General features: G+C 62.7%; 1 protein-coding gene across 6 annotated transcripts in view; it reads right to left on the bottom strand.

The window, feature by feature from the left end:
• The window catches only part of CCDC57 (coiled-coil domain containing 57), a 93327-nt gene that overhangs the window by 78317 nt on the left and 797 nt on the right, over positions 1-14213 (bottom strand). The window contains exons 1-6 of one of the 6 annotated variants that reach the window (XR_006608286.1): positions 11865-11988; positions 8629-8790; positions 8156-8415; positions 2421-2711; positions 794-1654; positions 217-318 (exon numbers count right to left, since the gene is read on the bottom strand). Coding sequence is in view for 1 of the 6 variants with exons in the window: in XM_045085627.1 (XP_044941562.1) it covers positions 217-318; positions 794-1205; positions 1456-1654; positions 1886-2014 (842 nt within the window). In the remaining 5 variants the exon portion in view is untranslated. The other 5 variants (XR_006608289.1, XR_006608288.1, XR_006608287.1 and 2 more) reach the window with 5 other exon arrangements.

Here is a 14213-nt window from a genome sequence, read left to right as displayed (position 1 = left end):
CGCCTCTCTGCCTGGTTGTGATCTCTGACTGTCGAATAAATAAATAAAATCTTAAAAAAAGAAGAAGAAGAAGAAGAAGGAAGTGGCAGAACAGTGCAGGACGCAAAGAAAAGCCGCCCCCGTGGCTGGCAACTGCCCCAAGCCGATGTAGGCCGCATGCACAGGCCGCGTCTACGTGGGCAAAAAAGTGAGCCCTCCAGGGAGAACAAGACACACCCCTCAGCAGCTTCTCCCTGCGCCGGGCCGTCCTCAGGAAACAACGTCGTCCACAGGACCACCGTCGCCAGCGACACCTCCCACCGGTGCTTCGAAGTGCACCTTGACAACATAAAATCTCAGGACCCCACTCTAAGTGGGATGCCGCCCGCGGCTCCGACGTCTGCATGCTCACACGCACAGACACGCTCACGCACGTGCACACGCACACCAGAGAGACACACACCGACAGTTAACATGACATCACAAACACAGGCGCGGACATCAGGGCAAGGACAGCAGGACAGTTTAAATGAAGCCCATGTTCTCTTGTCACCGAGGAGAGCGCGTGTGACACAAGGGCAGCCATCCTGTCGGGGGGCCCAACAGGACCCTCGGACCCGAGCCCCAGGGTCTTCGCGGGCCTGTGTCACCGGAGCGCCCTGAGCGTGGGGACGAACAGCTGTTCTGCATGATTCGAACAGCCGTGGGCTTGGGTATCTTCAAGGAAATGCTACAGGTTCAGACTTGGTACAGAAAAGCGCGGCTGTGGGAGCCCCTCCCCGCGCCCCCGCCGCCCTGCACCTCCCCGCCTCACCTGTGCGCACGCTCCAGCTCCCGCCGGTGCTCCTGCAGTGTCAGGCGGTGCTGCCGCAGCAGGTCCTCCCGCCGCCGGGCCTCGAGGGCCAGCGCCTGCCGCAGCCGGGCCGCCTCCACTCTGAGCTCGCTCACCTCCGCCCGCTGTGCCTCCTCGAGCCCCCGGGCCCGGGCGAAGGCCGCGTCGTAGCGCTCCAGCTCACGGTCCCGCTCCTCCAGCACCTGCAGGTTGTGGACGAAGTCCTCCCGCAGGCTCCGCAGCTCCCCCTGCGCCTGGTGCAGCCGGCTGTGCGCCTCCTGCAGGGCCGCCTCCTGCAGCCGGCCGCGCTGGGCCTGCAGCGCTCGCCACTCCTCCTCCTTGAGGGCCAGCAGCCGGCTCAGGGCCTGCTCCGTGGGCGGCAGCATCTGCGCGGCTGCGGCCGGGGCAAGGTGGGCGGCGGGCCCGCAGTTAGGGGCTCTGGTGTCCTTCTGCAACACCCGCCCCAGGCCCCCGTCCTCGGCGTCACTGTCACCAAGTGGGGGCACGCTCTGGGCCGGCCGGCAGCTGTCTGGTCACGCGTTCTGAGAGCCACAGGGGGGCCCCCAGGGCGAGACCCTGAGGGCTCTGTTCAGCCTGTTCTCCCCCAGCAGTGCAGGAAGGAAAGACAGGAAACCGCGGCTCACCGACAAGAGTGGGTCCTTCCAAACAGGCTCCCGAACGGATGAGGGGACGCGGCCGTGAAGCAGCGAGCGAGCGCCGGAGCCCGCCAGCCTCCGAGAGCGGCGGCCCCGCGGGGCACCCGCCCCGGTCTCCAGGAGATTCAGCACTCACGAGCCGCTTCCTTGCCTCTCGATCTCCAGTCCACCGCGGACTGATACTTTCCTAAAACAAAAATAAAGTAGTAAAGGAAAATAAAATTAGAAAACAAACACATACAGTGCGCAAGCTCAATTTCTAAATTATTTGACTCAACAGCATAAAACTACTTTGTCAAACTGCTAACAAGCGTCTGAACACCTCTTGCTCCTGCGTGTCTGCCAAGGACAGGCCGCGGAGTGGGCATGGGGGCAGCCAGGCGCGCCAGAGACCGGTGGCCTGGGCACGTCCCCTCACCTGGCAGACAAGGGTTGGCTTCTGACACATAAAACCATGTGGTGCTCTGGGCCCTGACCACGCAAACAGGCCCAAGGCCACACGGCAAGCGCAGACGGCAGGCAGGCTAGGCCCAAGGGCCACGGTCATGCCGGGGGCAGACGCTCCAGGGGCAGCCACAGCGCTTCTCTGAGAGCACCTTCCCAGAAGGGCTGGGGGCACATGAGTCGGGCGTCCGGCAGGCACATTTGGATATCACTGTCACCCCAAAGAATCTGAAATGTCTGATTCACATGAAGTGGGTCTTTTGTAAGAAGACATCCCAGGGCACCAGGGTGGCTCCGTCACTGAGCGGCCGACTGTTGCTTTCAGCTGCGATCATGATCTCAGGGGCGTGGGATCAGGCCCCACAGCCAGCCTGGGTCGGCTTCCCTCTCCCTCTGCCCTCACCACATGCTCAAGCTCTCGATCTCTCCCAAACACATGAATCTACAGGAGGAGGAGGAGGAGAGAAAAAGAAGGAACCTTCCCACCACCGCACGTCATCCTGACTCACTTCTCCGTTTGCGGCTGGGACCGGGGAGACCAGTGGGCGGGACTCGAGAGCCCTGCGGGGACACTCTGAAACGGGGTCACAGAAGTGCAGCGCAGCCACTCCTGAGCGGACCCCACAGCAGCCACCTTGTCAGCACACAGCAAATACAGACCGGAACTCAGAAACGGAGCAAGGGACACTCAGAGCTCCAGCTTCGGCGTTCTTCACGCGCACTCGAGAACGCTCCAGTAAGCGGCCGCACTCTGACCCGGCCGTACGACGCCTTGAGGGGCGTGAAGTGTCGTTTCACTCCTGAAGTTACGGATAAAAACCAACAAAAGATCAGCCGTATACTGAAATCCATGCCTGTCACACTTTGCTGATTGGGTCAGAAACCGAAACCAACGGTGTACGCGCAGGTGCGGGCCGTGCGCTGTGAGGGCAGGTCCCCGCGGACGCTACGTGGGACTCCGGCCCGATGAGTGGGGGTTGCTAGTCACCCTCACTACAAGTTTTTAAAAAAACGAGAGGAAAGGGGGAAAAAATACAAAGTAAAAGAGAAATTGTCGTAAAGGCCTGGGCTGGAATTTGGAGAACCCAAAACACTGTCAGGAACCCGAAACAATGGTGAGCACTTCACAGAGAACGTGCAAATGTGCCGAGCTGCCCAGGAACGGAGGACATGCGGCAGCTCGGAGCTCAGCAGAACAGCGCTCGGACCGGGGGCAGCGGGCGCGCCTGGGGGGCGCAGTCCGCTCGGTGTCTGCCTTCGGCTCGGGTCATGATCCCGGGGTCCTGGATCGAGCCCCGAGTTGGGCTCCGGCTCCTGACCTCTCCCTCTGCCCCTCCCCCACCCGTGCTCCCTAAATAAATAATCTAAGAACACGGCTAGCAGAAGCGGAAAACACGGCGAGACAGATGTCAGGGTCGGGCAATGGAGGCCGCGTAACTGCCGCCGCCAACGCATCCTGCTGGAGGCTGGAGGCTGGAGCGCCGGGAACAGGACGGAGCGCAGTGCCCAGCATCTTCGTAAGGAAAAGGCAAGGCGATCTGTCAGCTGGAGCCAGTATTTTCTTGGCATCCGCCATCGGCCCGAATGAATTCCGCATGCAGGGGGACCTCTACAAGAGTAAGGAGTCCTGCAGCACAGGGCCTGGCCAACTCCTGCTGCAAAGGCAGCTGGTAATTCCTCAGCGCTCTGTGGGCCACAGGGCCTGTCGCAGCTCCCCAGCTCCGCGCAGAAGCAGCCAGAGCGTGGAAGGTGCAGGCTGGGTCCGGCCCGCGGGTCTGCTTTGCCGAGCGCTGCAGCCCTGCGCAGGGACACTGCCGCGGGTACTGTGCGGCAGCCTCCAGCGCTGGCCAGCCTAGGCCCTCAGGGCTCACTTCCAGCCTGGCCGGTCTGGGGCTGACCGGGCGCTGGACAGGAGCAGCAGAGTGCGGAGGGAACGCCGGCGCCAAGACCCCGAGCAAGAGGCTGAAGCAGAGGAGGGCCTGCAGAGGCTGCGGGAACCGCAGGACCTTGCCACATGCGATATAACGAGAAACACAGCAAGGCCTTCGTTCTCAGCTCCTGACACACGGCTCCGAAAACCCTCAAGACCCTACGGGGCAGCTTTTGTTCCCTTTAGTGTTTGTTCCCCGGTTCTGAAATAACTTCAGGTGAGAGGGGAGCTTCCATTTTCATAACAAACCTGTCAACACACCTGAGTTTATGAGGCGACTGTGGGAAGGCCCAGAAAACCATGGGATGGAGCTGGCTGCCAGGGGATCCGACGCTCCCCCTGCCGGCTTCCCCGGGAGGCGGACTCGATCACCAGTGGCCAGTGGTTCCAGCAATCATGCTTATGAGCTGACGCCTCTACAGAAACCCTTGGCCAAAGGGTTCAGAGAGCTTCTGGGTCAGCGAACACACTGGGGGAGCCCGAGACAGCACGGAAGCTCTGCACCTCTGCACCCATCGCCCTGGGCATCTCCTCCGTCTGGCTGTTCCTGAGTTACAGCCTTCCATGACGAACTGATGACGAACTGGTCATCCAGAAAGCGGAATGTTCTGTGAGCCCATGGGCGGGTCGTGGGACCTCTGAGGTCCGGCGGGTTGTCAGCAGCACAGGTGACAACCCAGACTTGCCTCTGGCACCCGGGAGGGGCCAGTCTTGAGGGGCTACCCCCAGCAGTGAATCGGAATCCGGTTCCACCGCAGACAGTGCCTGGCGGAGGGAAAGCCGCGTGCCGCCCGAGGCAGAGCAGAGTGCAGCGCGTCCGCAGAGGGAGGGGGGCCCGGGAAGCAGGGGCCCGCTCGCTGGGGGCAGCAGAGCTCCAGCGGCCTGACCGCCGCGTCCTCCCCAGGGCCAGCCCTGCAGGGTCTGCAGAGAGGCGGCGCTCGTCCGCAGCCAACTGCCACCAGAGCCCAGGAGCCTGGGCCTCGTTCAAGGCTGTAGCCCTAACCCCGCGGGCCTTTCGGCCTCCGCAGGCACGCCGTGTCCCCCACTCCGCCGTGACACACCCAGCCAGGCACCTGCTTGCCCTCCTGAGTTACAGACTGCCTGAGCCCAGCACCCCACGCTTCTGCCCCGTTTCCCCAGCAGCCTCTCCCCAGCTGCCCAAGCTACCCGCACGGGGTGAGCCTTGCCTCCCCGCTGCCTCCCAGCCCCGCACCTCAGCTGCCATCATCCCTGAGCCGCGGGGAGTCGCCACGAGGCCCCGAGCCATGCGCCCACTCGAGCGCCGCTGAAGGGACCTTCTAGGAAAGGAAAAAAAGCCTCCCTCCCTCGGGCTTCCCACTGGGGGACACCCGCAGCCATCGCACGCCCTGGAGCTCGCCGGCCGCGGCCGCGGGCAGGGCGGTGTCAGGCCTCCCGGCGGCCCCGTCACGGGACAGGCACCCGTTCGCTTCCTCCCGACCCAAACACCCAAGGACCCCACGCTGCGGTCGCCAGCCCTCACCCCTCCAGGTCCACGACGACTGAAACTTCAGACGCGTCAGCGGATGGATGAATCGCAGAAAAACGCGAGGCGTTTACTTCTGGAAGCTTTTATTCAATGAGAAAGGGCGTCCTTGGCCTCAGGCCCAGTCAGTGACTTGTCTCCCCCGAGCAGACAGCCGAGACGCACGGAGGTCACTCAGGCTCTGTTCTGAGCCCAGGCCCACACGCAGACGGTGACGACAAATGTCTGCCCCGTGCAGGAGCAAAGCCCACACCACCGTCAGCAGAAGCCGCAGAACACCTCCACGGACGCGGCGAGCTTCCTAGAACCCGCCTTCGCTCCTCCAGCGAGTATTTACTCCGCGGTTAGCAGGCGCGAGGGGCCGGGTGGCCTCCTCTGCGGGCGGGCAGGTAAGGCCCCGCACCCATGCACCACCACCCTGGGATGAGACGGAAGCCCAAAAGGAAACGGGCAGAGGAGGCAACTCCGCACACCAGCAGAGAGACTGGGCCCTGGGCTGCCCGGGGCAGAGGCCAGGGAATCTTCCACCCACTGGCACAGAGCACGAAGGGGCCCTGCTTGGCCTTCAGGAGCCTTCCAGGCCCTCCCTGGGCCATCCATGGTCTGTGCGCCAGCTGCAGGGCTCCCGGGACCACTGAGAACCCAGGACGACTGCAGGCCAGGCAGGCCGCCAAGCCGAGCAAAAGCCCCGGGGGTAGAACCGGCGACCTCCACGGCTGGGGCTTTGCCCACACTAACTGCGTATCTACTAGCTGCCCCAAACCCCCAAGGTGCATGCGCCCCGCTACCAGCCAGCGGGGGAGCTGTACGCGTGGCCCAGGAGCTCCGGGGCAGGCCCAGTTCGGTCAACAAAACCTGGAGCTCGCACAGGTCACCCACACGCCTCGGCCCACTCGCAGGGGACGACCCGGGACTAAAGCAAACACACACCACCACATGAGGCCCCTGCTACTGTGACCTCGGGTGACTCAGACGGTCGCCCAAAGCGCCCATGAGTCATCACCACAGTCCTTCGCAGAGAACACACTAACGTCTGCCAGGTCTACGGGCCTCCCCTCCTCCGGGGACCACATGAGCGCCCTGTCCTGTGCCGGGCACCCTGCCACCAGCTTCGCCTTGTGAAGGCTCTGGTCACACAGCTACCCACAGCGGTAGCCCCGTAACGGAGAGCCGACCACATGATACCACTTCTGTACGGCGTCTGGACATGGCTCCGGCCATTCTCAAGGTAAAGTTCAACCTGTTTGGGACAGTATTCGGGGAGTCCCGGGACAGCCCCCTCCTAGGGAGCGAGCTTGGACAGTGCAGCACCACTGGTACCGCCCTGCAAAGGCGCACACCCCTTGTCCCAGAGCGGCCTCTGCCCTGCTGCTCGCTGATCTCAGGAAAGGATGATCCTAAAAGCCCCGAGGCGGACAATAATCGGCTTTAAACGTCACAGAGTAAGATGGACCCAACGGGTCGGCCAGCGGATGTCCCCAGCAAGCGTCCAGTTTTCAGGAGGGATGACGTGAAGCTTCTGGGGAAACTATAGACATCCCACGAGGGGAGAGACACACCGTTACCCTGGCTTTGCGCAGGGCTTTGCGTTCCCGGTGTTCTAGGGGACCGGGGGTTCAGCCGGGGACGGAGCAGGCCATGCGAGGCCACACCATCACTCTGACCTCCGTGTGTGTGACACGCGGAGCTTTCTAACCCTTACTGCAGACCTGGCCCCTGGAAATCCGCAGGGCCAGGAAGATGAAAAGAACGCCTCGTGAAAGCCACAGTCTCCCCCGCACGGAAGACCTGCAGGCCCCATTCGGATGTCGGCAACAGCGGCCCCGTCTGGAAGATGACCTCAGGCAGCAACACACACGGAAGCACCCCAGGGGCCGCCAGGAGTGTGGAGCGGCTTGGGGCTCACTCACCCGAGCCTCGCCAGCGGCTGCAGCAGGTGCCCGACGAGAGGGGCGGCCTTGTCGGAAACAAGGTGGGGGCAACGCCTGGGGCCGGGCGCGCCTCGCACAGAGCACAGGGCGAGGGAGGCTCAGAAGTGGGCACTTCCCGTCCGTGGGAGACGCCGACGAGTCCTCGCAAATTCGGGGGGAGCCAGAGGCGGCCAGAGCCACTGGGGGAGCGCACGCCAGGTGTTCTGGCAGCTGGCGCCACAGTTAGGAGGACAGAGCTCGAGACCAAGGTGACTCCCAGGAAACCACAAAGAACCACATGGGAGGTGCAGAGCTTCCCAAGCACGGGGCTCTGCAGGGGCGTGCCATGTCCTGGAGCTGTCCCCAGCCCTCCTGCGTGGTCTAGACGCTGGCGAACAGGGAAGGAGTAGGACAGGGCGCTTCTGTCCCATGGGTTAATCCTACCACTCGCCCAGGGGACCAGACCCTCAGAGTAAAACCCATCAGAGATGAGCCCGCAGATTACCCGGTCACAGATGTGACACTAGAACTAATTGCACACTGTGGGGCTGAAGCAATTTGTTGCAATTTGTTTTACAATTTGGATTTGGAGCAATTTGTTTTACAATAAACATCTGATGAGGACTTAACTGGGAAAGCGTTGCTCGAAGGACCGCGGCACAGCATAAGCACTTATAGACACTACAGCTCACACAAGGGAACGTCCGTGCAGGGGGAAAGCTGGTCACTAGACGCTCACGAACACGACGACTGGGCACGCTGGCTGAGCAAGAGCCGTCAAAGCAGGGGCTCCTGTTCACCTCCTCCCTGAGGACTGCGGCCCTGGCTGCATTAGGCCCTGGACTCGGCCACTAGTAAGACGAGCCCCGCCACTCCTAACGCAGAAGAACCCAAACGGACCTCATTAAGGAGTGTTCCCTCGTCGCTCCATAAACACAGGTAGTGAGTTTAATCTACAAGACGTTTTTGTGGGACTTGAAAGAAAGTGCAGAGGTGGCTCATCTCTGGTTCTGCACTCAAGCTGGGACACAGCGTGGGCCGTCTGAGCTAAACTCCATACGTGGCCTCTTCCGGCACATCCAGGGCCTGAAAATCATGGGCCTGTGACCACAAGCCTTTCTTCCCGTGCTCCACTGACTACCAAGTAGTCCCACGACCATCTGCAAAATCGGAAATAAGAGCCAGGGGCCAAAATGGATCTGAATTCCAGCAGTGGCACTTGCTGGGGTCAGGGGCACCACTAGAGTGCGGGGGCGTGAAGTGCTCTGTTGTTGGCACGTACACCTGCCAAATCCCTTTGCCAACAGTAACAGAAAACAAATAAAAACTGAGTAAATGAGAAATAAAGTGGAAGGGAAGTTGAATCAGCTTACAGGTAAAAGCCGTTGATGCATATCAGCGCTCTCCACACCCAGCGTGGTGCTCAAACCGTGACCCCAGGATCAGGAGCCGTGCTCCCCGCGCTGAGCCGGCCGGCCCGCCCCGGGAGCCGCCGGCTTTCAGAACAACACGGTTCACAAACCGAAACTCCGAATCTGTAAGGGCTCACAATGAGAGATGAACAGAAAAAAGCGAACCTAACTTCATGACAAATGATTAACATACATGAAAAAACCCGCGTACGTGTACCCAAATAACTTGGTAAAAACATATTTGGACTCTATTTCCTAAGGAGAAAAACAAAACAACTGCATGCAAATACTACATCCTAGCTAACGTGTTTTCCACAGAAATACGGATTGGCGATTCAGAAGTTCCCCCGTGTGTAGTCCAGGATTGAGCACGTAAGTAAACATAGTGACGACAGGAACCAGATTTAAAGAGGAAAAAGAATGTGGAACGAACCTTGGGGTAGCTGACTGGAGATATCAATATAAACTCACAGCTTTTATTTATTTATTTTTTTTTAAAGTCATGTAGTGCCGCAAGGCCCTTTTTTTTTTTTTTTTTTTTTTAAAGATTTTATTTATCTGACAGAGAGAGACACAGCGAGAGACGGAACACAGGCAGGGGGAGTGGGAGAGGGAGAGGCAGGCTCCCTGTGGAACAAGGAGCCCGATGCGGGGCTCGATCCCAGGACCAGGGATCATGACCCGAGCCGAAGGGAGATGCTTAATGACGGAGCCCCCCAGGTGCCCCCAAACTCACAGCTTTAATATATACACAGATGTACACACACAGAAACAGATGCGGGTGGGTCTGATGTCCTGGCTTTGCCCACCGAGAAGGCCACAAAGCAAGGACACCGCAGTCAGCACACCCACAGCCCGATGCTGGTTTCCGAATGCGCTCTTCAAAACGAGGAGGAGCCGGAGCTCCACAGAGAAGTGGCCGATTCAGGCCAGGACAAGGGAAGCTGGAGATGGGCCTGAACATCTGGCGGTGCTGAGAAATGTTGGGGGACATGCTGAAAGGACACAGAAGCCCACTGGACGGGGCTCCCAAAGCCCATATCTGGAGAATCAGCAACACAATACAGCAATGGATTATAACAAATGGGATAAAAACAAAGTGGAAACATCTAAGTAACAGGAAGGGACAAATGGGGAGCAGGGAAGGCTTCTGGGGCAGCTGGCTGGCTCCGTGGGCAGAGCAGGTGGCTCCTGGTCTCTGGGTGCTGAAGCCCCAGCTGGGAGCGGAGCCTGCTTAAAGAAGACTGGGCACAAGGTTCCTTCTTACAGTAGGATTCCAACCAGTGTGTACAAAGCATAATGGGAACAGAAAGTCTTTATTTGGTGAACAGGATTAATAACGGCCTCAGGAAACACCCGTGATACAAAGTGCGGTTACATGACCTCCCTGCAAGGTGAGCTACTTGCCAACAGAAAAATGGTAAGGATTCTGTAACCGAGACACACCTAAACCACATACCTCAGTGCCCCCGTCATGGGACAAGCTGGCATCATGTGCCTCTGGAGAACAGCGGGATGTCACTGTTGAAGTTTCCTTATAAAACTGCCTAACTTGGGGTGCCGGGGTGGCTCAGTGGGTTAAGCCTCTGCCTTCGGCTCAGGTCATGATCTCAGGGTCCTGGGATCGAGCCCCGCATCGGGCTCTCTGCTCAGTGGGGAGCCTGCTTCCCCCTCTCTGCCTGCCTCTCTGCCTACTTGTGATTATTCTGTCAAATAAATAAATAAAATCTTCAAAAAAAAACTGAAAAATTTTTAAAAAGTAGATTTCTTAAAAAAAAAAATGCCTGAGGACGCCTGGGTGGCTCAGTGGGTTGAGCAGCTGCCTGCGGCTCAGGTCATGATCCCGGCGTCCTGGGATCGAGCCCCGCATCGGGCTCCTTGCTCCGCAGGGAGCCTGCTTCCCCCTCTGCCGCTGCTGCGTCTCTGCCTGCCCCTGCTCGCTCTCGCTCGCTCGCTCTCTGACAAATTAAAAAAGAAAAAATTAAAAAAAAAAGCCTAACTTGGAGGGGTGCCCGGTGGCTCGGTGCAGGTGGGGTGCCAGCCGCAACTGGGGGTAGAGTCGCCTTAAGAACCTTTTAAGAAATGCGTAAGCTGAAGCGAATGGTGAGGAAACATCAGAGCCACCCAAACTGAGGGGCGTCGTACAAAACGGCGCGTTCGCCCCAAGTCCACGGAGCACCGCGGAACCGGCCCAGACGCGAGAAGAGTGGGGAGCCACCAGGTCCCGCACTGGACGCGCGGGGACCGGGGCGGACACGAGCCCCGGCTCGGTGGAGGCGCCAGGCCCTCGGTCTGCTAACGGCGGGGGGAGGAGAAGGCGCGAGCGGCAGAAGCCCCCACCCCGGGAGCCGCAGAAGCCCCCACCCCGGGAGCCGCAGAAGCCCCCACCCCGCTCCGGCCCTGCCCCCGCGCACGCGTCTCCCGCAGGACAGAGCAGAGCGCACAGCGCATCCCTGGGCCGGACCCCGGGGCTGGAATCGCTCCTCGCGGACGGCGGGGCTGGGGCTGCCCGCCTGCTACCAGGGCCGCGGGCGCCCGCACCGGGGGACCCCTGCGGGGGGGGAGGAAGGGGTGACCCGCACGGGGAGAGGGGGAGGGGTGACCCCGGGGGGGAGGGGTGACCCGCACGGGGAGAGGGGGGAGGGGTGACCCCGGGGGGGGGGGTGACCCGCACGGGGAGAGGGGGAGGGGGGTGACCCCGGGGGGAGGAGGGTGACCCGCACCGGGAGAGGGGGAGGGGTGACCCCGGGGGGGAGGGGGGGTGACCCCGGGGGGTAGGGTGACCCGCACGGGGAGAGGGGGAGGGGTGACCCCGGGGGGGAGGGGTGACCCGCACGGGGAGAGGGGGAGGGGTGACCCCGGGGGGGAGGGGTGACCCGCACGGGGAGAGGGGGAGGGGTGACCCCGGGGGGAGGGTGACCCGCACCGGGAGAGGGGGAGGGGTGACCCCGGGGGGAGGGTGACCCGCACCGGGAGAGGGGGAGGGGTGACCCCGGGGGAGGGTGACCCGCACCGGGAGAGGGTCGGGGGAGACACGCGCACCGGGAGGCCGGACCCATCCGGCCCGAAGCACGGCGCCGCCAGCCCGGGTCCGCCGGGCCGCGAGAAGAGAGAAGAAGCCAGTTGAGGGGCCCGAGACGCGGCAGTGAGGACACCCCCGCCCCGCGCCGCCCCCGCGCCCCGCGCCCGCCGCTCACCGCGCGCGCCCGACGGGAGCGGCCTCCGGGCCCGCCGCGTTGCCACAGTGACCGGAGTCCGGCCGCCGCGGTCCGGGCGCGCTCGGGGCCGCGCTCCGCGGCGCCGGCCGGAAACGCGAGCTCGGGCGCAGGGTTCCGGCCTCGTCTCACCCGGCCCGCGCGCAGGCGCCGAAGGGCGAACCGACGGTCCCCGCGCGCAGCCGCGCCGGGGGACGAGGAGCCGCGGAGCCCGTGGCGGGCCGGAGCGGAGGCGGCCGAGGCTCCCCAGCGCCCCTCCCCGAGCGCAGCCGGCGCGCGGCCGTCGTTGCTGCCCCGACGGGCCGGGGCTGGGGTCCGCTGGAGGAGGGCGAGCCCCCCGCCCCCCGCATCCCGCCGGGCCGGGGGCGCGCGGGGGCCGGGGCTGGAGCGGAGAAGCGGGGGCCGCGCCTGCGCCCGGACCGCGGCGCCTTCTGTCCTGTCCGCCGTCGAGGCCGGGCACTGGCCGCGCCCGCCGGTCCCCGCGCGCCCTGCCGCGGCGGCTTGGGAAGGTCCTGCCCTCGCAGGCAGCGCCGGGCGGGCGGAGGTCGCGGTCGGAAGGGTCGAGCGGGTGAATCATTCAAGCCTCGGGAAAAGCGGAGGATTTCACGTCCCGCGCAGAAACCAAGTGACCGTAGCGGGCCCGGGCTGGAGGCGCTGGAGACGGTCGCCAGGGACCTTTCGCCTGCACCCCGCGGCCCGGGGCCCCTTGCTGCCTCCAGACCAGGCCGACCCGCAGGCCCAGGGCCGGGGCTCGAATCCTAGCCCAGTCCTGTCTTCCGTCTACGCAGGACTGTCTGGCTCTCCTCGCAGCCTGGGCACGCACGCCCTTCCCTGCTGCTCGGAGGGTCAGAGACCACGCTGAACCGTTCAGGTTCCCTGAAGGGGCCCCAGGTGTGTCTGGGTGGACAAAGGGGCCCAAGGGACCTGCCTGTTTCAAGGACAACAAGAGCTGACCAGGAGCGCCGTTCTCGCCGTCCTAGGCCCCCAGCCCTCATCCTATAGTGACCCCAACACTAAGCCCTCCCCAGCCCTGAACACATGATAACCCCAAGGCACAGCATGGCCTTGCTTCTTGTGGGTAGGGCCAGCTCCTACCGCCCTTTGGTGGGACACACTTCCCTGCCCCTTCAGGACCCCAGCGACCCTAGAGCTTCTGAGCCGCTCACCAGAATCCCAGGTAAGGCTTCTGGGGCCCCAAGTCCTGAAAGGGGCTGTACTCGCTCCCCCTGCCTGTGACACAGCCCGCAGGATGGTGGAGGCTGGAGTGGGCCCATCCAAGAGACTCCTCCCACGTGGCCAGTCCCCACTCCCCCCACCCAGGTCTGCGAGGCAGTCCCCCCAGGCTCCTTATCCGTGCCCCATGCCCAGTAGCCCAGTACACGCCTATGGGGAGATGAAGGGACATCCTGGCCACCAGAGTCAGGCCTGCAGAGCTCTTCTGAAGTCTCCGGCCGGTCCGCTGGTGCCCCTCTCAGCAGTGCCCACCCCTGCCTCAGGCCCCTGACTGCCTCATCCCTTACTTATCTAACCAGCATTTACTAATCACCTAGCCAGAGCCCACCCACCCTCCCCTGTCCTCCAAGGGCTCCAGCCTCCTCGGCCCACCGAGGATAACATTGGCACACGGCGACCTCTGCAGAGGTCTGCAGCGACAAGGTGACCCCCGGTGAGGGCAGCATCGGCACACGCGGTGACCCCTGCTTTCGCTGGGCCCCTAGCACCGAAGCCCAGACTGCGTCTCAACACTGGGAGGCAGGCTGACTCCACGCTTGGGTGTCGTAAGCCTGGAAGTGCTGTGGCTCAAAGGGTTGGTTTTGGGCTGTGGCTCCAGGATCCTGGGGTACACCCTGACTTGGTGGCCAGAATAGCCCCTGGGTGGACAGCCTGGCCTGGAACTATACTCCCTCCCAGGACAGTGTCCTAGGGAGGTGCAGGGAGCACCAGGGGGGGCCCAAGGAGTCCCCATCCTGACGGCCCAGGACTCGTGGTCCTTCCCCTTATGCTGGCCCCGGAGCTGACCTCCTTGTGGGATGTCCCTTGCCTGCCTCCTGCACAGCAGTCGGGGGTGGGACTGGTGCAGGCACAAACCTGCACAGCATTGAGCAAGTCACTTCCTTCTGGGATTAGGAAATGCCCTGCCCTGTACCCCTCACCACGTTGGGTCCACAGCAACTTCCCCATTTGCATGCAGGGCCTGGGGGCAGGGAGCCCTGGGCTGCCACTGGCTGCGGGAGCCTCTTCTTGGAAGGATGCCTCCAGACGGGGTGGGCGACACCCCGATTGGGGGGTTGGTGGGAGATGCCCTCTAACCCCCAGTGTGTCCAGGTGCTG

The sequence above is a fragment of the Mustela putorius genome, unplaced genomic scaffold, assembly GCF_011764305.1.
Source record: "Mustela putorius furo isolate JIRA1106 unplaced genomic scaffold, ASM1176430v1.1 tig00000873_pilon_pilon_pilon, whole genome shotgun sequence".
NCBI classification, from domain to species: Eukaryota; Metazoa; Chordata; class Mammalia; order Carnivora; family Mustelidae; genus Mustela; species Mustela putorius.
The sequence above is the reverse complement of the archived record's forward strand: the minus strand, read 5'-3'. Positions and strand labels throughout refer to the sequence as shown.